The sequence below is a fragment of the Oncorhynchus gorbuscha genome, linkage group LG04, assembly GCF_021184085.1.
Source record: "Oncorhynchus gorbuscha isolate QuinsamMale2020 ecotype Even-year linkage group LG04, OgorEven_v1.0, whole genome shotgun sequence".
NCBI classification, from domain to species: Eukaryota; Metazoa; Chordata; class Actinopteri; order Salmoniformes; family Salmonidae; genus Oncorhynchus; species Oncorhynchus gorbuscha.
In genome coordinates, this window is record NC_060176.1 from 15,871,479 (window position 1) to 15,895,969 (window position 24,491).

Consider the following 24,491-nt stretch of genomic DNA (forward strand, 5'->3'; position numbering starts at 1 on the left):
AACGTTGATTCAACCAGTTTGTGCCCAGTGTTATCAACCATATAATTACAACTTGAAATAATGACTTTGTTGATCGAAAATAGACAAGTTGTGAGTAAAAGCACACTGTCTAAAATTCGCGCGTATAAATGCGCACTGTCCACATTCAGTCAACTGCTGACCATTGGAGTCAGTTTGACCAATCAAACACTTATTGACCAATACAGCACTTAGATCCAACGAGTGCACGGTGATGGGGGACAGATAAAGCACTTAGATCCAACGAGTGCACGGTGATGGGGGACAGATAAAGCACTTAGATCCAACGGTGATGGGGGACAGTTTCAAGAAAGAAAAAGATTAACAGGTCATGTCTGTCGAGTGTACATAATACACGTGTAGTAGGCTACTAAGGGGAGGAGGGGTTACGTCCTAAACTACCGGAGAGACGCCCATGCTGAAGCTCACGCTCACACTCACACTACTTATCAACTGTCTGTCCTGACAAGACTGAGACATCAGATGTCCGCGGGAAATATGGAACTTGAGGGAAAAAGAAAAATGAAGGAGCAATGTGCCCTGAGGAAGGACATCATCAAAGAGTTCCTGGCAGAATTTCTGGGGATATTCGTATTAATAGTAAGTACGTGGACACTACCCCTCATCACCTGACTGTCATTTAATAGCCTGCTTTAAAGCAGCAACAATATGGTAATAAGGTGTCAAAATTGTTCTCAGGGGACTTGATCTGTCAACAGGGAAATCATGTTTTGACATGTTTAGGTGCTGATAATATATCCTGATAATGTGGCTTCTCTTTGATGTGCTCATCCATAATTCTGGTATGAGAAAGTACTTGGGAGATAATTAAGACATCTAGAGAATGTTGTAATGGCAAGAATGACAGGTGGGGAATAGGAGGGGGAGAATGAATGGGATGCTTGGTGTTTTCAGCCATAAATAAAAACATGATCAAACACAATAAACCTTTACTGACATGCACCATTCACCATGCACCATGCACCATGCACCATGCACCATGCACCATTCACCATGCACCATGCACCATGCACCATGCACCATGCACCATTCCATATGATGTATGATCATCACAGTGATTTGACATTCACATTTCTTTAGAATGTATCTAATCTGTGAATAAATCGACCCAATTTATGTAGCATACTGCACACCATTATATTTCCGCAAAGCTTAATTATTTGATGAACAAGTCTACCCTATATGTTGCTTGTAGGCTGAAAATCATCATATGACAGCATCAATATGTAATACATTTTTAAAGCATACCCCCCCCTATCAATTGCAATCTTCTTGCCAATGAATACAGTGACTTGATATAGAATGAGAATAGATTTATATTACACTGAATACAGAGAAACCATTAGCATAAGATAGACCACCTGGTCCAATTCACTATTTTTCTCCTTAACAGACACACTCTTTCTCTCTGCATTATTACTGCAGTAAAAACACACACATTTCCCCATCATCACCAAGCTTGGAGGGAAACACTGTTTACTAAGGTGAAATCTACAGGGGTCCTTAATAAGCTGACATGTCTTTTGCCTTCCACCTGTCCCCTCTAGGTTCACCTCCCCATCCTGTCCTGTCTGTCTGAGTGGCACAGCTCAGTGGCTGGGCTTACTGAGGCTCAGTCTCAGTGGCTTCAATGAGTCAGTGGTCATCCTGATCAGCGCCACAACATAAATGGACTAATCCACTCCTCACAACAGAAACAGCTATTTTTGGACAAAATCATTCTTTCAACACTTTTGTTTTGATTTACTTGTCCTTCTCATAAAACAATGAAAGGATGAATGATAATTTCCCATGCTTCAAATGGGACATCTTCTATGGCATTCTTCTTACAGAGTTCAGGGGGAACGGACTGATCTAAAAGGAAATCTAATTAGAAATGAAGGCTGTAGAACTAGAGGACTAGTATTTTGTGCATAATTATAAATGAAAAAACAACGACTCTTTCTTCCTCCTGCCAACATGTTTTTGCTTATTGTTTTTTGTCTCTGTCTCAGCTCTTTGGATGTGGCTCGGTGGCCCAGACGGTGCTGAGTAAGGGAGCTCTGGGAGAACCCCTGACCATCCACATCGGCTTCACTCTGGGGGTGATGATGGCCGTCTACGTGGCTGGGGGAGTGTCAGGTGAATACCATACCTCCTTTACATAACTTTTGATTCACAACATCCATTTCTACAGTCCACTCTGCACATAGCCAGCATACAGTGTTCTAACATCCCAAAAAGTTGATTTTGCAGTATGATTGAAGTTGCAACACAACATGTGTGTTTAGTGTTGAGACTTTTCAGTTGGTCAGCACCTCACTTTATAGGTCAGGCCTTTTTTTATGTCATTATATCTTCTTTTGTATATATCATTTTATGTCATTATACCCTCTGTACAAAGGCCACAACTAGGTATTCAATGGGTTCTCCTATGGGGACAGCCTAAGAACCCTTTAAGGTTCTAGATAGCACCTTTTCTTTTAAGAGTGTACCGTTGCCCTAGAGCAAGGCACTTAACCCCCCACAACAACAGCTCCCCGGGTGCCCAATGTGGCAGCCCCCTGCACCTCTCCAAAAACCTGCTCATGTGTGTCTCAGAGGGGTTAAAAGCAGAGGTCAAATTTTGTGCAATTGACAAATTAAAGGATCGTAATATTAAAAAGGGTTTTGGGTAAAAATATGTGAGCAGGACTCAAAGGTCATCAATGGTTGTTTGTCTTTGACGAAACGGCTTTACTTTGCCATGAACTTTGACCATGAATGTCTGGCTCTCTTTGCTCTCAGGTACTAAACTCTTAAAGGACAACATGTACTTCCCACATGTCTGGGTAAATGTGTGTTATGCCCCCATGGATGTCCTCACATCCACATGTTCACCTGTTCATTGATTGAAACATGTTGTCAGGTACAGTTGAAGTCAGAAGTTTACATACACCTTAGCCAAATATATTTAAACTAATTTTTTCACAATTCCTGACATTTAATCCTAGTACAAATTCCCTGTCTTAGGTCAGTTAGGATCACCATTTTATTTTAAGAATGTCAAATGTCAGAATAATAGTAGTTAATAGTTGGATAAAAGCGTCTGCTAAATGGCATATATATATGTATATATATATATATATATATATATATTATATTATATTATATATTATTATGTTATTATATATTATTTATTTCAGCTTTTTGTCTTTAATCACATTCCCAGTGGGTCAGAAGGTTACAAACACTCAATTAGTATTTGGTAGCATTGCCTTTAAATTCTTTAGCTTGGGTCAAACGTTTCGGGTAGCCTTCCACAAGCTTCCCACAATAAGTTGGGTGAATTTTGGCCCATTCCTCCTGACAGTGCTGGTGTAACTGAGTCAGGTTATTAGGCCTCCTTGCTCGCACACGCTTTTTCAGTTCTGCCCACAAACTTTCAATAGGATTCAGGTCAGGGCTTTTTGATGGCCACTCCAATACTTTGACTTTGTTGTCCTTAAGTCATTTTGGAAGTAGTGCCAGTTGGAGGCCTCGGAAGGAGAGTTGTATGGCATTGAAGCTCATCTGGAGGTTAGTTAACACAGTCTCCAAAGAAGGGCCAGAGGTATACAGAATGGTGTCATCTGCATTAAGGTGGATCAGAGAATCACCAGCAGCAAGAGCGACATCATTGATGTATACGGAGAAGAGAGTCGGCCCGAGAATTGAACCCTGTGGCACCCCCATAGAGCCTGCCAGAGGTCTGGACAACAGGCCCTCCGATTTGACATACTGAACTCTATCGGAGAAATAGTTGGTGAACCAGGCGAGGCAATCATTTGAGAAACCAAGACTGTTGAGTCTTCCAATAAGAATGTTGTGATTGACGGAATGGCAAGCTTTAGCCAGGTCGATGAATACGGCTGCACAGTAATGTCTCTTATCGATGGCGGTTATGATATCGTTTAGGACCTTGAGCGTGGCTGAGGTGCACCCATAACCAGCTCTGAAACCAGATTGCATAGCGGAGAAAGTATGGTGAGATTCGAAGAGGGGGATGATCGCGGCAGCTTTCCAATCTATGGGAATCTCAGACGACATGAAAGAGAGGTTGAACAGGTTAGTAAAAGGGGTTGCAACAATTTCGGCAGATCATTTTAGAAAGAGAGGCTCCAGATTGTCTAGCCCGGCTGATTTGTAGGGGTCCAGATTTTGCAGCTCTTTCAGATCATCAGCTATCTGGATTTGGATTTGGATGAAGGAGAAGTGGGGGAGGTTTGGGCGAGTTGCTGTGGGGAGCGCAGGGCTGTTGACCGGGGTAGTGGTAGCCAGGTGGAAAGCATGGCCAGCTGTAGAAAAATGCTTATTGAAATTCTCAATTATTGTGGATTTATCGGTGGTAACAGTGTTTCCTAGCCTCAGTGCGCAGTGGGCAGCTGTGAGGAGGTGCTTTTATTCTCCATGGACTTTACAGTGTCCCAGAACCTTTTTGAGTTTGTGCTACAGGATGCAAATTTATTTTTGAAAAAGCTAGCCTTAGCTTTCCTAACTGCCTGTGTATATTTGTTCCTAACTTCCCTGAAAAGTTGCATATCACGAGGGCTGTTCGATGCTAATACAGAACGCCACAGTGTAACTTCTGACCCACTGGAATTGTGATACAGTGAATTATAAGTAAAATAATCTGTCTGTAAACAATTGTTGGAAGAATTACTGGTGTCATTCACCAAGTAGATGTCCTAACCGACTTGCCAAAACTATAGTTTGTTAACAAGAAATGTGTGGAGTGGTTGAAAAACGAGTTTTAATGACTCCAACCTATGTGTATGTAAAGTTCCGACTTCAACTGTAGATCACAGGGGAGAAAGTAAAGAGTACAGTCAAGAATCACTAACACTCTCCTGTGTGCTCCACCCTGACTTGTGTCCTGGGGAAAAGTCCACACACAGTAACAGAAATGGACTGTGGAGACCTAGGTCATCACTAGAGACTCAGCAACATGGCAAAATGATGCAGAGAACATCATCTTAGTATTCCATAGCAGTTTGGACTCAACGTGGGTACCATTTAGCATTACCCGAACTGGGGGAGAGGCACAGAGCAAATGGAAGAAATATGTAATAGCTCAATTACCCATTCCTAATGCCTGGCTGCTTCTTGGTGTCAGAGGATGAAGTGTGCCGGCTAGATTTACAAGGCTGGAGTTGTGTGTCCTCGTGTCCAGGGGGACTTTATTGGGTACATTCCATAGAGATTAAAGCAAGGAGAGTCCTCTCCCTCTCGCTTCGGCAGCAACAATGACACAGAGGGATAATATTAGGGGGAATCACGTTTTAAATGTCAAGCTGCCTTAGGTGAGCATGCTGAGCAAGGTGGAGAGTGGTTTTTAATCATCAATCAAGGGTTTCATTATGTCTCAGCAAGGCTTTACGTAATGGGAGATGATGAGTTGTAATTTGACATTTCCGTGGTAATTTCCATCACAATTGGGACATAAAAGAGCAACGAAGTGATTAAAGCTTTTAATGCTCAGCCCCGGGATAATATGAACACTGTAGCATATGAGCTAATATGAGTGTTATATGAGTCATACTCAATGTGCTTTCATCTTAGAAAATCCAATGTTGGCAGAGTGTAAGCTTAGCCTTTGTGCTGTACCTCTAAAACTCAACCCAGGACTCAACCCACCCCTCATCCTCAATGCCTGGTTTACAGCTACAGCAGATCAGACCAGAGTGTTGGAAAGCCAACATTTATGCCATGTTTGGAGGAGCTTCCTTGAGCAAAAATGACATTTTTATTTATTTATTTCACCTTTATTTAACCAGGTAGGCCAGTTGAGAACACGTTCTCATGTACAACTGGGACCTGGCCAAGATAAAGAAAAAGCAGTGCGACACAAACAACAACACAGAGTTACACATTGAATAAACAAACGTACAGTCAATAACACATCACAAAAGTCTATATACAGTGTGTGCAAATGAAGGAAGATTTAGGGAGGTAAGGCAGTAAATAAGCCATAGTGCCAAAATAATTACAATGTAGCATTAACACTGGAGTGATAAATGTGCAGAAGATGAATGTGCAAGTAGAGATACTGGCGTGCAAAGGAGCAAAAAAAGAAAAAAACAATATGGGGATGAAGTAGTTGGGTGGGCTATTTACAGAGGGGCTATATACAGGTGCAATGATCTGTAAGCTGCTCTGACAGCTGATGCTTAAACGATCGTTGTCCTCCTCGGATGAGGAATAGGAAGGATCAGACGAAAATGCAGCGTGGTAAGTGTCCATGTTAATTTTAATGAATAAACTGAACACTGCAATAACCAAAAAACAACAAAGAGAGAGAGTGAACGAAACTAAACAGTTCTGTAAGGTGAAGACACACAAAACAGAAACCACCTACCCACAAACACAGGTGGGAACAGGCTACCTAAGTATTGTTCTCAATCAGAGACAACGATAGACAGCTGCCTCTGATTGGGAACCATACCAGGCCAAACACAGAAATACAAAACATCGAACAAAAACATAGAATGCCCAGCCCAACTCCCGCCCTGACCAAACCAAAATAGAGACATAAAAAGGAACTAAGGTCAGGACGTGACAGTAACCCCCCCCCCCCCCCAAAGATGCAGAAGATCTGGGTGGGCATTTCACCGCGGTGGTGGCTCTGGTGCGGGACATAGACCCGCACCAGACGTCTTGGCCCACTTATGTAGCGCCTCTGGAGTGGCGACCCTCGCCACCGACCTCGGACTGGGGACCCTTACCGCGGGCCCCGAATAGTCGGGAGACTCTGGCGGCACCAGACAGGAGGGAGACTCTGGTGGCGCTGGAGTGAAGGGCGTCTCTGGCGGCTCCGGAGTGATGGGCGGCTCTAGCGCCTCTGGACTGGCGGTCGGCTCTGGCAGCTCCAAATTGACGGGCGGCTCTGGCAGCTCCGGACTGACGGGCGGCTCTGGCAGCTCCGGACAGACGGGCTGCTCTGGCAGCTCCGGACAGACGGGCTGCTCTGGCAGCTCCGGACAGACGGGCGGCTCTGGCAGCTCCGGACAGGCAGGAGACAGTGGCAGCGCCGGACAGGCGAGAGAACCTGGAAGGAGGAGACGGAGAGACAGCCTGGTGCGTGGGGCTGCCTCAGGACCCACCAGGCTGGGGAGACCTACAGGAGGCCTGGTGCGTGGATGAGGCACCGGATGGACCGGGCTGTGGGGGAGCACTGGAGCTCTGGTGCCCAGCCTTGGCACCACTCCTCCAGGCTGGATGACCACTTTAGCCCGGACCCTCCAGAGTGCAGGCACAGGTTGAACCGGGCTGTGGGGGAGCACTGGAGATCTGGTCCACTCACACCTCTCCCTTAGGCTCAATGCCCACATTTGCCTGGCACGGGCGGAGCACAGGCATAGGGCGCACTGCACCCTCCCAGCGTCCCGGAGACACAGCACGCAGAGCCGGCGCAGGATACCCTGGTCCGAAACGGCGTACCGGAGACCAAACACACTGAGCCGGCACAATACGCCCTGGCTGGATGCCCACTCTCGCATGGCACTTGCGGGGGGCTGGCCTATAGCGCTCCGGGCTCTGAGCGCGTACTGGTGACACCGTGCGCTTGACCGCATAACACGGTGCCTGACCAGTACTACGCTTCTTCCGGTAAGCACGGGGAGTTGGCTCCGCCCCCATTTTATTTTGGGGGGGGCTGCCTCTCGTGCCTGTTGCGCTGCCTTACCTCATATCGCCTGTGCCCAGGGTCCCTTGCCGTCCAATATATCCTCCCAAGTCCAGGAGTCCTGAACCCTCGGCTCCCTGTTACCCCGCTGCTTGGTCCGTTTGTGGTGGGTAGTTCTGTAACGATCGTTGTCCTCCTCAGATGAGGAATAGGAAGGATCAGACCAAAATGCAGCGTGGTAAGTGTCCATGTTAATTTTAATAAATAAACTGAACACTGCAATAACCAAAAAACAACAAAGCAAGAGAGAGTGAACGAAACTAAACAGTTCTGTAAGGTGAAGACACACAAAACAGAAAACACCTACCCACAAACACAGGTGGGAACAGGCTACCTAAGTATCAGAGATAACGGTAGACATCTGCCTCTGATTGTGAACTAAGATCAGGACGTGACAACAGGTCGCAGTGGCGGGTAGTATATGGAGGAATAATGGAACTGAGGAAGAATTAAACTGTAGAACAAGTCTCTCGTCTCCAACCCTCTTTGCTTCATTACAGACTATCTGATCACTCTGACACAGAGGATCCAGATCCTGTTGTGGCCACAGTTAGTGAACAAGGCTGGGGATTAGTGTTTGGGGCGCACTGACACCCCCAGCAGTGTTGCCCCGCTGAGGTCACCCAATGCCTCAGTCCCCACCTTGGGCCCCGCCTAGTGTTGTGCCGTAATTGTGTCTATGACTGAATCCACTAGATAAGGATAGTGGTTACAAATGAATGTGTCTCAGACTTTCTACATAAGCTTGAACCTTGTCTTTAATGCCAGTTTTAACTTTGTTCCAGGGGCCCATGTGAACCCAGCAGTCTCTCTGGCCATGGTGGTCCTGGGCAAGCTGCCTATAAAGAAGTTCCCTGTCTACGTGGCAGCACAGTTCCTGGGTGCCTTCGCTGGATCTTGTGCTGTCTATGGGTTGTATTACGGTAGGTGTTACTCTCATCATGTCCATCACCATCATCATAATCATAATCATCATCATCCTCATTAAATGGAACCCATATTCATAGCATTTAGCCAGGGTGATATTTGAATGGAAAGGTGTTGATCATTATTGGAGTGGGAACATTATAGGTTATTACTAACACTAACATTATTGGGAAAACTCAATGGCTAATTCTACTATCCTCTTTTCCATAGATGCCTTAATGGAACACACAGGAGGAGTTATGCAAGTTACTGGCATCAATGCCACAGCTAATATATGGGCATCCTACCCTGCCAAGCACATCTCAGTCCTTGGAGGATTCGTAGACCAGGTCAGAGATGCACCCTCAATGGTTATCTAACCATATCCTAATACTCTTTGTTGCTGAATGATATGAGCCGCACAGGCACACACCCTGATTTATGTTTGAAGTCCCTGAGCTAGAACATGACAGTACATGTGTAATAGTATGAATATAAGTCAATGTGCATGTGAGCATTAATGTATTTAACCAGGCAAAACACATTTTTATTTACAATGACGGCCTACCCTGGCCAAACTAACCCTAAACTGCACGACTCTGGGTTAATTGTGCACCGCCCTATGGGACTCCCGATCACGGCCGGTTGTGATTGAACCCAGGTCTGTAGTTGCGCCTCTAGCACTGCGCCCCTCGGTCTCCCGAATGCATTTAGATCAGTCATGTGCATGTAAGTAACTAAGCCTTCCCAATAATGCAGAGAGAGAGAAATAATAGGAAAATAATAACACATAATAAAAGTAATAATAAATTCACAATGAGTAACGATAACTTGGCTATGTACATGGGGTACCAGTACCGAGTCGATGGATATGAGGTAATTGAGGTAGATATGTACATATAGCTGGGAATAAAGTGACTAAGCAACAAGATATATAATAAACAGTAGCAGCAGCAGATGTCATGAGTCAAAAAGGTTAGTGCAAAAAGGGTCCATGCAGATTGTCTGGGTAGCTAATTGGTTAACTGTTGAACTAACTATTTAGACTTGGTGCATCGGTACCGCTTGTCATGCAGTAGCAGAGAGAACAGTCTATGACGTGGGTGTCTGGAGTTTTTGAAAATTTTCAGGGCCTTCTTCTGACACCGTCTGCTATAGAGGTCCTGGATGGCAGTGAGCTCGGCCCCAGTGATGTACTGGGCCGTACACACTACCCTCTGTAACGCCTTGTGGTTTGATGCAAAGCAGTTGCCATACCAAGCGGTGATGCAGCCATTCAAGATGCTCTCTATCTGAGGGCCCATGCCAAATCTTTTCAGCCTCCTGAAGGGGAAGAGGAGAGGAGTGTTGGTGTGTGTGGACCATGATAGATCCTTAGTGATATGGACACTGATTAACTTAAAGGTCTCGTCTCACTCCACTACAGCCCCGTCGATGTGAATGGGAGCATGCTCAGCCCTCTGTTTCCTGTAGTTCATGATTTGCTCCTTAGTCTTGCTGACGTTGAAGGAGAGTTTGTTGTCCTGGCACCTCACTGCCAGGTCTCACGAGGGTCAGCGTGGCGAGTGTGTTGTTGTCTACCCTTACCACCTGGGGTTGACCGTCTGGAAGTCTGGGATCCAGTTGCAGAGGGAGGTGTTCAGTCCCAGGGTCCTTAGCTTAGTAATGAGCTTGAGGGCACTATGGTGTTGAATGCTGAGCTGTAGTCATTGAACAGCATTCTCACATAGATACAGTGCCTTGCGAAAGTATTCGGCCCCCTTGAACTTTGCGACCTTTTGCCACATTTCAGGCTTCAAACATAAAGATATAAAACTGTATTTTTTTGTGAAGAATCAACAACAAGTGGGACACATGAAGTGGAACAACATTTATTGGATATTTCAAACTTTTTTATCAAATCAAAAACTGAAAAACTGGGCGTGCAAAATTATCACAAAGTTCAAGGGGGCCGAATACTTTCGCAAGGCACTGTATTCCTCTTGTCCAGGTGGGAGAGGGCAGTGTAGAGAGCAATAGAGATTGCATCATCTGTGTATCTGTTGGGGCGGTATGCGAATTGGAGTGAGTCAAGGGTGCCTGGGATGATGTTGTTGATGTGAGCCATGACCAGCCTTTCAAAGCATTTCATGGCTACAGATGCGACACGGGGTACGGGGTGATAGTCATTTAGACAGGTTACCTTGGCATTCTTGGACACAGGGACTATGGTGGGCTGCTTGAAACATGTAGGTATTACAGACTGTGTCAGGGAGAGGTTGAATATGTCAGTGAAGACACTTGCCAGCTGGTCAGCGCATGATCTGAGTATGCGTCCTGGTAATCCTTGTGAATGTTAACCTGTTTAAAGTTCTTACTCAAATCGGCAACGGAGAGCGTGATCACACAGTCGTCCGGAACAGCTGTTGCTCTCATGCATATATTGTGAGCAATACCGGCTGAGCAAAAACAACCATCTGTGTTGAATACCCAAGAGCTGAGTGTGCACATGCAGGTTTGGTTTCGAATTGAAGGCAGTGAAATGTATAGTAAATTAAGGATTTTAAAAACTTCTAATATAAATAGCTTTACTTTTCAGTTTATTGAGAAGTCTTTGAAAATAAATGATTTTTAATTGTAATTGTAGTTTACTTCCTAAATTGACTGCCTTCAATTTGAATTCAGCCCAACCCTGGTTTTGTGTGTGTGTGTGTGTGTGTGTGTGTGTGTGTGTGTGTGTGTGTGTGTGTGTGTGTGTGTGTGTGTGTGTGTGTGTGTGTGTGTGTGTGTGTGTGTGTGTGTGTGTGTGTGTGTGTGTGTGTGTGTGTGTGTGTGTGTGTGTGTGTGTGTGTGTGTGTGTGTGTGTGTGTGTGTGGTACGCGCGCGGTAGCCTAGTGGTTAGAGAATTGGGCCAGTAAACGAAAGGTTGCTATATTGAATCACCGAGCTGACACTGTAAAAATCTGCCGTTCTGCCCCTGAACAAGGCAGTTAACCATTAACTGGTTTAATAGAAGCAAACATTCAAGCAATTGTTTTCCCCTCTATGAACAGTAATAAATGCAATTGTTGAGTATTTTTAACCCAAAATATGGTTTGCTCCTAATATATAACCATATGGATACTGTTCAAAAGACTTCAAAGCTGCCTCATCTATCCTTCATCCAGGGGAAAGGGGAAGCCCCATTATAGGCTTAGGCAAAGGAAGTGAAGGCCACAGGTCATCACAGCAAATTAGTCCTTCTGGCCACAGACAGTCATTATAAAACCCAGACCATAACAACAAGCCATTCTCCCCCTGTCACTATCTGGTATCCAACTCCTATTATAATCTACCATTACATAAAAAGCTACACTGTTATGCTATTATGAGAGGCTGTCTTTTCAATATTGGTGGAGGCATCACAGTGGCAGCATGAGCAGTAGCTACAAATGGTTCATTTGGTAGTGATCATGAATATACTGAATGCAGATGTAGGATCTTAATTTGATCACACTTTTGTTGCTGTGAATTGTTCTGCACTGCAGGAAATGCAAATGTGCAGTGTATTCATTGTTTAAAAAGGCTGTTGGCATTGTTTCCAAATGCTATCCACTGCCAGGGAATCTAAACCAATGCGTGGACTGCTGTCATACCTTGTCCATAGACTGCTTACAGGTTGAGTAAATCAATATGTAATTTTGTAATTTGGGCAAATTAACCCTTTAATTATAATGTAGATCATAATTAAAGGGTTAGTTCTTGATGCTGCAGGATTATTTTCCTGCTGTAGCAAACTAGTTCAAATTAAGATCCTACATCTGTATGTCTGTCAATTATCTGTTTTGATCATTGCTATCTCAAACTCATGGTTGATACCTTGTCTCCAGGTGATAGGAACAGCTGCCTTGATCCTGTGCATTCTGGCCATTATTGATGGGAAGAACATTGGAGCTCCTAAAGGGATGGAGCCACTGTGCATTGGCCTGATCATCATGGCCATCGGAGTGTCCATGGGACTCAACTGTGGCTATCCCATCAACCCTGCTAGAGACCTGGGCCCAAGGCTCTTCACTGCTGTGGCCGGATGGGGCATGGAGGTGTTCCGGTAATTTCCAACAATGCTTATACTAGAGAGAAGACAAGTCCCACAAATGTGAGCTGGATGGCCTCCATAAGTACAGTAGAATTTCACAAACATTGTTAGATGCCTTTTGCCCTGAAACCCTTTGAAATTGAAAATGTGCTTTCTTCTCCAAAAAAATCAAACAGCCCATGCCCACTTTACAGTAGAACATTGAAAGATTCATAAAGACGCAGAAACAGAGTATGTGTGTGTGTGACAGGAAAGCCCCTCTCTGATCTGGGCATGCCAAGTGGAGATGCAGGCACATTATTCTGCTTTTCAGTCCTCCTCCCCAGCAGTGGCTGGGAGTTAGGCACGCAGTGTGAGAAACATGGGAGTGAATACCAGTGGCCTGGCCTCCTTCTCTCCTACAGGAAGAGGAGGAGTGTGCAGCTCTATCGCTCTATCTCTGCTCTTCTGACAATCTTAATCAATATTTTAGCAACCTCTTGCATCTCCTGCATTTTCAAAAAGGCTTGGAGATGTGAGTGGGCAGAGTAAGATTATTTCTCCGCATATAAATATTCCATGCCGCATATAACAGAAAAATGTCATTAGTTACAATGTCTGTACTTTGCCATGCAAACTACCATAGTACCCAGAGAAATCTGGGGGAAGCAATTCACAAGCAGTTATTTAACAATGAGAGCTGGGCTAAAGAAGAGTCACGTAAGATAAATGTGAAGGCTTGGAGATGTGAGCGGGCAGAGTAAGATTCTTTCTCCGCACATAAATATTCCATGCTTCATATAACAGAAAAATGGCACCATTGTGTGTCCTACTGCCAGAGGCAGACTCCCTCTCTCTGCCATCCGTCCTCAAAGCTGTCCCTGGTACGTTGGGTCCCTGGTACTTCCGAGGCCTCCAACAGCTTTTAAATGCAAGTAAAACTAAGTGCATGCTCTTCAACCGATTGCTGCCCGCACCCTTCTGCCCGACTAGCATCACTACTCTGGACGGTTCTGACTTAGAATATGTGGACAGCTACCAATACCTAAGTGTCTGGTTAGACTGTAAACTCTCCTTCCAGACTCACATTAAGCATCTCCAATCCAAAATGAAATCTACAATCTCGCAACAAAGCCTCCTTCACTCATGCTGCCAAACATACCCTCGTAAAAATGACTATCCTACCGATCCTTGACTTCGTCTATGTCATTTACAAAATAGCCTCCAACACTCTACTCAGCAAACTGGATGTAGTCTATCACAGTGCCATCCGTTTTGTCACCAAAGCCCCATATACTACCCACCACTGCGACCTGTATGCTCTCGTTGGCTGGCCCTCACTACATATTCGTTGCCAAACCCACTGACTCCAGGTCATCTGTAAGTCTATGCTAGGTAAAGCCCCGCCTTATCTCAGCTCACTGGTCACCATAGCAACACCCACCCTTAGCACAAGCTCCAGCAGGTATATTTCACTGGTCACCCCGAAAGCCAACACTTCCTTTGGCTGCCTTTCCTTCCAGTTCTCTGCTACCAATGACTGGAACAAATAGTAAAAATCTTATATCTCCCTCTCTAACTTTAAGCATCAGCTGTCAGAGCAGCTTACTGATCACTGTACCTGTACACAGCCAATCTGTAAATAGCACACACAACTACCTCATCCCCATATTGTTACTTATCCTCTTGCTCTTTTGCACATCTATCACTCCGGTGTTAATGCTAAATTGTAATTATTTCGCCTCCATGGCCTATTTATTGCCTCCCTACTCTTCTACAATTGCACACACTGTACATAGATTTTCTATTAAGTTATTGACTGTACGTTTGTTTATGTGTAACTCTGTGTTGTTGTTTTTGTCGCACTGCTTTGCTTTATCTTGGCCAGGTCGCAGTTGTAAATGAGAACTTGTTCTCAATTGGCCTACCTGGTTAAATAAAGGTTCAATTTTAATTTAAAAATAAATAAATATGAAGGACCTCGCTGTCAGTGCACTATAGACTTCTTTTCAGTAGATGGCACTGTCTGATCTAATGGCCACAGTCAACAGTTTCCCAATATGCACTTTGGGGAGCCCATGTTTGCACATATTTGTTCTATTCCAACACTAGCACAGTACACCTGATTCAAGGGGCTGGTTGGTTAAATCACAAGCTGAATCAGGAGTGCTGGACCTGAAATAGAACAATTGCGTGCAATGGTTGGGGGTACCATACTGGGGTGGGAAACGTTGACATTGTCACACCCTGACCTTAGAGAGCCGTTTTATTTCTCTATTTGGTTAGGTCAGGGTGTGATTTGGGTGGGCATTGTATGTTTTCTATTTCTTTGTTTTTGGCCAAGTGTGGTTCCCAATCAGAGGCAGCTGTCTATCGTTGTCTCTGATTGGGAATCATACTTGGGCAGCCTTTTTCCCACCTAATGTTGTGGGTAATTATTTATTTTCTGCGTGTGTTTGTGTGCGTCACGGTTGCGTCACGTTCTGTTTCTGTTTACCTGTTTTTTTTGTGAAGGTTTCACTTTTTATTAAAAGATGTGGAATTACATGCACGCTGCGCTTTGGCTCATCTATGACAGGGAGTTTTAAGACAGTGAACGTGACAGAATTACCCACCTTAAAAAGAACAAGCAGCGTGCGCCAACTTGGGGGACGAGCTGGACCGGGGAGGAGATTATGGCAGGGGACAAGACCCGATCATGGAACCCCAAAAGGCAGCTCCAAAAATGTTTGGGGGGGAGCCACACGGGGAGATTGGCGGAGTCAGGGTTAAGATCTGAGCCAACTCCCCGTGCTTACCATGGGGAGCATGTGACCGGTCAGGCACCGTGTTATGCGGTGATGCGCGCTGTGTCTCCAGTGAGCATTCACAGGCAGTGTCTCTGTGTCAGACTTCCAGTATGTCTCCCCAGCCTGGTAAGCCCTGTGGCAGCTCCACGCACCAGGCTTCCAGTACGTCTCCTCAGTCCGGTGAGACCTGTTCCGGCTCCACGTACGAAGCCTCTAGTGATGATCCATGGCACAAAGCCTCCAGTGATAATCCATGGCCGGGAGCCTGCAGTGATAATCCATGGCACAAAGCCTCCAGTGATGATCCATGGCCCAGAGCCTGCAGTGATAATCCATGGCACGGAGCCTCCAGCGACGGTTCCCTGTCCGGAGCCTGCAGCGACGGTCCCCGGTCCAGAGCCAGCAGCGACGGTCCCCGGTCCAGAGCCAGCTGCGACGGTCCCCAGTCCAGAGCCAGCAGCGACGGTCCCCGATCCGGAGCCTGCAGCAACGGTCTCCGGTCCGGGGCCCGCAGCAACGGTCCCCGGTCCGGGGCCCGCAGCGACGGTCCATGGACCGGTGCCCGCAGCGACGGTCCATGGACCTGAGCTCGCAACGACGGTCCGAAGCCAGCAGCGACGGTCCCCGGTCCGGAGCCTGCAGTGACGGTCCCCAGTCCGGCGCCTCCAGCGGGGGTTCCCAATCCAGAGCCTCCGGTGATGAACCACAGTCCGGTTCCACAGAAGCGGAGGGATCAGCGTGCGGAGCGGGGGCTACGTCCCGAACCGGAGCCGCCGCCGAGGATGGATGCCCACCTGGACCCTCCCTTTTAGAGTCAGGTTTTGCGGCCGGAGTCCGCACCTTTGGAAGGGGGTACTGTCACACCCTGACCTTAGAGAGCTGTTTTATTTCTCTATTTGGATAGGTCAGGGTGTGATTTGGATGGGCATTCTATGTTTTCTATTTCTTTGTTTTTGGCCGAGTGTGGTTCCCAATCATAGGCAGCTGTCTATAGTTGCCTCTGATTGGGAATCATACTTAGGCAGCCTTTTTCCCACCTAATGTTGTGGGTAATTATTTATTTTCTGTGTGTTTGTGTGCGCCACGGTTGCGTCACGTTTGGTTTCTGTTTACCTGTTTTTTTTGTGAAAGTTTCACTTTATTAAAATATGTGGAATTACATGCACGCTGCGCCTTGGCTCATCTTTAACAGGGAGTTTGAAGACAGTGAACGTGACAGACATACAGTATTTGACCCTCTACTTTATACTGTGTTCACATTACATCTTACCAGATGTTTCGCATACTGATGTAGAATATTAATTTGATCACCCTGTTGTAGGAGAACTCTCCTGCAATGCAGGACATTTAAAAATCGTAGTGTATTTGAAGTTTAAAAAGGTTTCTAAAGTTTGTAATTTCCACTTTGAGATTAAAGACTGTATTACGCCCATATTTCTAAAAATGTATCAACCCCTACAAAAATGTCCATGAATTATAATTTCCTGTTGTTGCAGGATTCCTTTCCATCTGTAGCAAACTGACTCAAATTAAGATCCTATGTCTATATGAGATTATCTATATACGTATACATTTAAGATTAGTTCTCTCTAATGCACACATAAACCTGCAGCCCTGAGATTTACATCATACTGTCAAATTTGAAGTAATCTGTCCGCTTGAAATATAGGTTTAAATACATTCCTTAAATCTCAGACATTTTAGCAGCACACACAGCTGTAATCACGATGTTAAGATAGAGATGTATAAGGGTGATAGTAGGATATATAGCTTACATTCCATCCACCATACATTACAACCACTGAATCTCTGTAAGGAAACTGAACGCAATAGGACCAGGTACAGTGGCACTTTCCTTTGACATCAGTAGGAAGAGCTGGCAGGGGGCCATGTCCATGAGACCTCCCCGTGTGACCCAGTGTGTCTGTCTGTCATCAGGCCTGATTATGGGATATGGTTAGTCAACCTGGCTCTGCCCATAGATTACACACCCTAATCCACCAGTCCTGTAGTCTGCATCCACCCCCTGGTAATTTAGCAGCTAAAGACAGCCTGTTCAGACGCTGTCTATTTTCCTACCTGGGCCTTGTCATGTCAGTGCTGGTAATTCAGACCCTTTCCTTTCGCCCACAGGGTCCAACCAGTCAGTACTAGCAGAGGGAGGCTAATCTTTATCAGGGAGTTGCCCTGAGGTGAGCAAGCGCTCAGTTCAGAACAGAATCAGGACATGTACTACGTAGGCTACAGTAGCAGAGAGTTGTTTAGGTTGGAGTTTGACTATTACCCGCTATTAAGATAACTAGAACATTTGTAAAGCACAATTAGAATTAGGCATTTATAGAAACGGATTGGTGGGCAGTAGGAACAGATCAACTTTATGTATAGTCGGATCAATAGACTAGTAGGCAGATTAATAGAGAGAGTAGAGTAGTGAGAGGTGGAGACTAGAGGGAGCCTATCCAGGGAGTCTTACTGTATAAATAAACAAAAGGTGTAGTGGAATCTGCTCCCAATGTACCAGTGGAGTCTGCTGAGGGGAGGACGGCTCATAATAATGGCTGGAACAGAGCAAATGGAATGGTCCATGTGTTTGATGTATTTGATACCCTTCCACTGATTATCGCTCCAGCCATTACCACCAGACAATTCTCCCCAATTAAGGTGCCACCAACCTCCTGTGTAATGTACATTAGCGTACCCCAGACCATGTCACGTTCCTGGGTTGCTTTAAAGCCCCATGCAGTCTTTGTCAATGTCACTGTATGTCTAATAAATCACTGTGTGTGTTTATTTCATGAAAATAACAGCAAATATATTTTGTATAATTTATTACCCTGAGCCTCCTTTCGCTATCAATTATGCTGTCTGATTGTGTGGGCATGTTGATACAAATGTAAATATATTTTCATACACATCCCTGATTGGCGGATAGGATGATCCCTGCTTACCCCTTCAAATTAGGAGGATACATATGCAAGTACAAGACAACTGGTCATTGTTCCGAATAATTAGATCAGATTATGATTTAATGCTGTCGGCCAAAAACTCCATCCCACCTGAACAGGCTGAAACTCCAAGCATTTTTTCAATAAGCTCTTACTCTTAAAGGGCATTATAATAATTTTCACAATTTCAGTGTTATTTCAACCTCATAGTGTGGAGATATCATTAAAAAAACTGGTAAATCATGTTTTTGACTGCACTGTCCCTTTAACGCGGGTGACCACTATTTACACTGTAGATAGTGTACAAAACATTATTGAGTTGCACACCCTCGTCGGGGCATGGACTCTACAAGGTGTCGAACACATTCCACAGGGATGCTTGCCCATGTTGACTACAATGTTTCCCACACTTGAGTTAACTTGGTTGGATGTCCTTTGGGTGGTGGACCATTCTTGATACACACAGGAAACTGTTGAGCATGAAAACCCAGCAGTGTTGCAGTTCTTGACACACTCAAACTGGTGCACGTGGCACCTACTACCATACCCCATTCAAAGACACTTAAATATTTTGTCTTGCCCATTCACCTTCTGAATGGCACACATACACAAACCCTGTTTTCTCAAGGCTTAAAAAATCCTTCTTTAACCTGTTTCTTCTCCTTCATCTACACTGATTGAAGTGGATTTAACCATTGACATTATACGGGATCATAGCTTTCACCTGGATTCACCTGGTCAGTCTATGTCATGGAAAGAGCAGGTGTTCCTAATGTTTTGTAGACCCCGTGTATTTGGTATTAAATGTTTATTTTAACTTACTCACTATAAAGTCAAATGTAAACTCCTGAACCCCTGTATATATATCTCCTCTTGTCTGTGCAGTGCTGGAGGCTGCTGGTGGTGGATCCCAGTAGTGGGGCCCATGGTGGGAGGAGTGGTGGGAGCCGCCGTTTACTTCCTGTTCATCGAGCTGCACCATGCCGAGCCTGAGAAACAGGGGGAGAACAACGTCAAGGACAAATACGAGATGGTCACCCTGAGTTAGACAAAGAGGCCATGAGCACCAATGGTACTGAGGCTTGGCAGCTTCCTACCCCTTTAACCCTCAACAGGCTAAACATTCACCTCAATGAGGCCACACTTGACACAACCTTCTCTGCTTGCACTAGAGTCATTTCCTCTGTCTAAGGGACCTGAGGTCAGGTCTCAGTCTCTGCACTCTCATGGACAGGTCTGCTGAAAGAATGCCAGTTGAGCCAACACATAAAAAATGAAAAGATGTATGTAATGTTAAATTCACAATCACAAGCTGAGATCTCAGGCATGTTTACTAGCCCATGACATCATCATCAGATTTTCAGACTATCCATTCGACTCTGAGGATAGTTCCTGAGTACAGTGATTTTTAATAATTTATATTGCATCTCTTGTATAGGGGCTATTTTTCATTGCAGGAGGAATTTGCCAAATTTGAAACCATCTCATTATTTTCCATCTTTCAGGCAGAGCTGATGGTAAATGTTATTAACCACATTAATGGCAAATGTTATTAACAACATAGAAAATAGCCAGTAACAGTTTCTGTGATGGAAGTGTGTATATTTTTTTGTTATTGAGCTAGTTTAATGGTATGCTCTTTGGAGTGTCTTCTGCTTCACTTCATCCATCTATTTGTTACAGTTATGTGAATCGCTCTGCCTGCTGCGACACACAGCCTCATCACTGCATGTGTGCTATAGCTAACACACATCTATATATTTGTGCTTTGAAATGCTCTTTTTTCCTAGCTTTTATTTTTAGAGTGCAGAAAAAAACAGACAATGTGTGTGAAATGAGCCTCCCACCGTTCTGTGTGTACTCTTTCTCTCTCGTTGAGCACAGAACTGTGTATCGTGACACGGCATCACTTCTAAATGATTTTTATCTGACTTTTATTTCCTCTTATATAACATTCCTGCTGTCATGTGCACACATTTTCATAGAAACATGAGTAGAGAAGCCTAGTATCTACAGTACCTAGCATGAGTAGGGAAGCCTAGCATCTACAGTACCTAGCATGAGTAGGGAAGCCTAGTATCTACAGTACCTAGCATGGACATGTTTTAATAAACAATATACTGTATGAAGAGTCCAATGAGAGATAGTTTACCCCACTGGCCAATGGCCATATGGGAATGTATAAAAATTATTTGTTTATCGTAATCATTACTTTATTCCTCCAATGATGTGACTAGGATTTAACCACTGAGGAACTCCTACACTATGACTAATAGTGAACTGGACAATAACAGAATAACATCAGTACAACTTTCAAGAATAGAGCCCTCAGACAAAAACACTCAAATGAACCAAGTCCTTCCATCTTAGTGATGTTATTTAGCCATGGGTGGGCAGAGGAACAGCGCTGGGCAGAGGAACACTCGTTCCCTATTCCCAGAAGAGCCTTCAACAATGAAACACATAGCATTTTATAACCTGTATGTGGCTTACTACTGAACCAGATATAATTCGTAGGGGAAAATGTAGCTCTTTAGAAATGATTTTCTCTATTATTTTACACCTTTGTTACTTAGTGGTTTAGTTGCTGTAGTTTCTTGTTGTAGTTCGTTTTTGTTTAAAGAAATTGCTACATGTACTTTGGATGACTACATGATGCTAGCTTGATTCTCCTGAGATTCAACCATTGGATGACTACATGATGCTAGATTCAACCATTGATTCTCCTGAGATTCTCCTGAACAACCATTGGATGACTACATGATGCTAGCTTGATTCTCCTGAGATTCAACCTTGGATGACTACATGATGCTAGCTTGATTCTCCTGAGATTCAACCTTTGGATTGGATGACTACATGATGCTAGCTTGATTCTCCTGACTACATGACGCTAGCTTGATTCTCCTGAGATTCAACCATTGGATGACTACATGATGCTAGCTTGATTCTCCTGAGATTCAACCTTTAGATGACTACATGACGCTAGCTTGATTCTCCTGAGATTCAACCATTGGATGACTACATGATGCTAGCTTGATTCTCCTGAGATTCAACCATTGGATGACTACATGATGCTAGCTTGATTCTCCTGAGATTCAACCTTTGGAGGAGTACAATGTTTTATGGCTGTTGTTTTTCTGTTGCTTCACTTGACTTTTAAAAAATGATAAAAGGCACTTTTACTCACACAATTTTTCTCAGATGCTATTTGATAAAAGTTACTTATTTGTGAAGGTCATTTTGTAATTTATACAACTGTAATGTAAATTTGACAAAAATAAATATTTGATGTGTATTTCTTTCATAGTCTGTCTTGATCAATCAATCCACATGATGAATGGTTTACTGATTAAGGGAAGTAACACACATTCAATGAGAAACTGTCACTAACCACTGTGGTCCACTAGAACTGGAATGGTGTGCTTTTACACCTGCATTGTTTGCTGTTTGGGGTTTTAGGCTGGGTTTCTGTACAGCACTTTGAGATATCAGCTGATGTACGAAGGGCTATATAAATACATTTGATTTGATTTGATAAGTGTAACTGGAAGGTAGTAACTGGAAGGTATTCAATATTACCCGTATACAATCCTAAAAATAACAGGCCAGAAAACCGGTCACGATCACTAAGTACAACCACTTAGTCACCCAGCGCAGTGTGGAGTGAATAAAACATTATAAAAATGCAGCAATCGGAAATGCTTATGTAATGTCATGGAGATTAGATGAGGCATGATTTCTCTCTCTCTCTATCTAGCTATCTCTTTAAGCCCAGTTTGTTGCCTCCCCTCTGCAGAGTTCATCTCACTGTATGTATGAATAACAGACAGAGCACTAGGACCCTCACAGTGGCTCATGCCAGCTCACATACTGTACTCACAGAGAAAATAACTCTTTAAATTCAGTTTCAACTGGTAGCATCCTACCTATCCATCTCCCTTTAAATCACAAATACAGGTGATGATTGACACAGCCTGTGTCTATCCAGTTTACTTGCAGGGGTCTCAGGACACAGGTAACTGCCAAAATACAGCAAACATCAGCATAAAGTGGTCACTCTATGGAAAGGGGAGACTCGAGTGTCAGAGGACTCTTCTGAAGTCGGTACCATCGATGTGCCACTTCTGTTTGTAGAGTCCAAACTGTTTGGGCTACAAACTAACGTGACCCCATTGTGGAAAGGGGAGAATGTCACAAACACAAAGTTGGCACATTGTCTGAAGGTAACTAGTACCTGTTTAACAAAATTAATGGAAGTATGAAGGTAGTTTTGTGCCTTCCCACAAAAGGGTTAAATGTGTGTTTATGAATGTGTTATTGAATGCGTTTTTCTGGGCTATAGTAGTAAAAGCCAAATTCAATATTTTATCAAATGTTTGTAAAATAATATATATATATATATCTACGAACCGTTCAAAAGTTTGGGGTCAATTAGAAATGTCCTTGTTTTTGAAAGAAAAGCACATTTGTTGCCCATTAAAATGACATCAAATTGATTTTAAAAATACGGTGCAGACATTGTTAATGTTGTAAATTACTATTGTAGCTGGAAACGGCAGATTTGTTATGGAATATCTACATAGGCGTACAGAGGCCCATTATCAGCAACCATCACTCCTGTGTTCCAATGGCACATTGTGTTAGCTAATCCAAGTTTATAATTGATCATTAGAAAACCCTTTTTCAATTATGTTATCACAACTGTTGTGCTGATTAAAGAAGCAACTAAACTGTCCTTCTTTAGACTAGTTGAGTATCTGGAGCATCAGGAGATGTGGATTTGATTACAGACTCAAAATGGGCAGAAACAGAAAATGTATTCTGAAACTCGTCAGTCTATTGTTGTTCTGAGAAATTAAGGCTATTCCATGCGAGAAATTGCCAATGCTGTGTACTACTCCCTTCACAGAACAGCGCAAACTGTCTCTAACCAGAATAGAAAGAGGAGTGGGAGGCCCCGGTGCACAACTGAGCAAGAGGACAAGTACATTAGAGTGTCTAGTTTAAGAAACAGACGGCTCACAAGTCCTCAACTAGTAGCTTCATTACCTGCAAAACACCAGTCTCAACGTCAACAGTGAAGAGGCGACTCCGGGATGCTGGCCTTCTAGGCAGAGTTCCTCTGTCCAGTGTCTGTGTTCTTTTTCCCATCTTAATCTTTTGTTTTTATTGGCCAGTCTGAGATATGGCTTTTTCTTTGCAACTCTGCCTAGAAGGCCATCATTCCTGAGTCCCCTCTTCACTGTTGATGTTGAGACTGGTGTTTTGCGAACCCACAAATGCTGATGCGCCAGATACTCAACAGTCTAAAGAAGGACAGTTTAATTGCTTCTTTAATCCTAACAACAGTTTTCAGCTGTGCTAACATAATTGCAAAAGTTTTTTTTAATGATCAATAGGTTAGGTTAACCTACCATAGGTTAACCTGCAGCTGACATCACAGATGACACAGGATGTTTCTTTCATGCACCATCACCGTAGGGATATTTTTTTCTCATGATCTGAGAGTCCTTTAGGTGCCTTTTGGTAAACTCCAAGCGGGCTGTCATTTGCCTTTTGGTTAAGAGTGGCTTCCATCTGGCAACTCGATTATAAAGGCCTGATTGGTGGAGTGCTGCAGAGATAGTTGTCTCGATAGTTGGCTTGGTTTTTGCTCTGACATGCACTGTCAACTGTGGGATCTTATATAGACAGGTGTGTGCCTTTCCAAACCATGTCCAATCAAGTGAATTTACCACAGGTGGACTCCAATCAAGTTGAAGACACATCTCAAGTATTAACATGATGACATTATCCTTTGGTTGAAATTTCACCCTCAAAACAAAACCTTTTGCAAATCCCATAAATTTTACACAGATTCCACTTCACAAATGACGTTGGAACAAAGTTGATTCAACCAGTTTGTGCCCAGTGGGATGTGTACTGGCATTGGACCAAGACAAACTGGACCAAGACAGAGCGGAATAAAGTACACCACGAGCCCAACTTCCAGGATTCTGCAAATACTGAGGTAAATACTCAGGTAAGTTGAGACAGAGTACATTGTAAAGTGGAACAGACAAAATATATGATTGTTAGTATGATTTATTTGAAACTGA

At 44.0% G+C, this 24,491-nt stretch overlaps 1 protein-coding gene across 1 annotated transcript; it reads left to right on the top strand.

The window, feature by feature from the left end:
- Positions 1-264: 264 nt before the first annotated feature.
- Positions 265-20,518, top strand: LOC124033742 (aquaporin-9-like). Its single transcript, XM_046345960.1, has 6 exons — positions 265-618; positions 2,034-2,160; positions 8,506-8,643; positions 8,858-8,976; positions 12,475-12,692; positions 19,279-20,518. The coding sequence occupies exons 1-6, from the start codon at positions 502-504 to the stop codon at positions 19,439-19,441; spliced, it is 882 nt and encodes a 293-aa protein (XP_046201916.1). The 5' UTR covers positions 265-501; the 3' UTR covers positions 19,442-20,518.
- Positions 20,519-24,491: the final 3,973 nt, after the last annotated feature.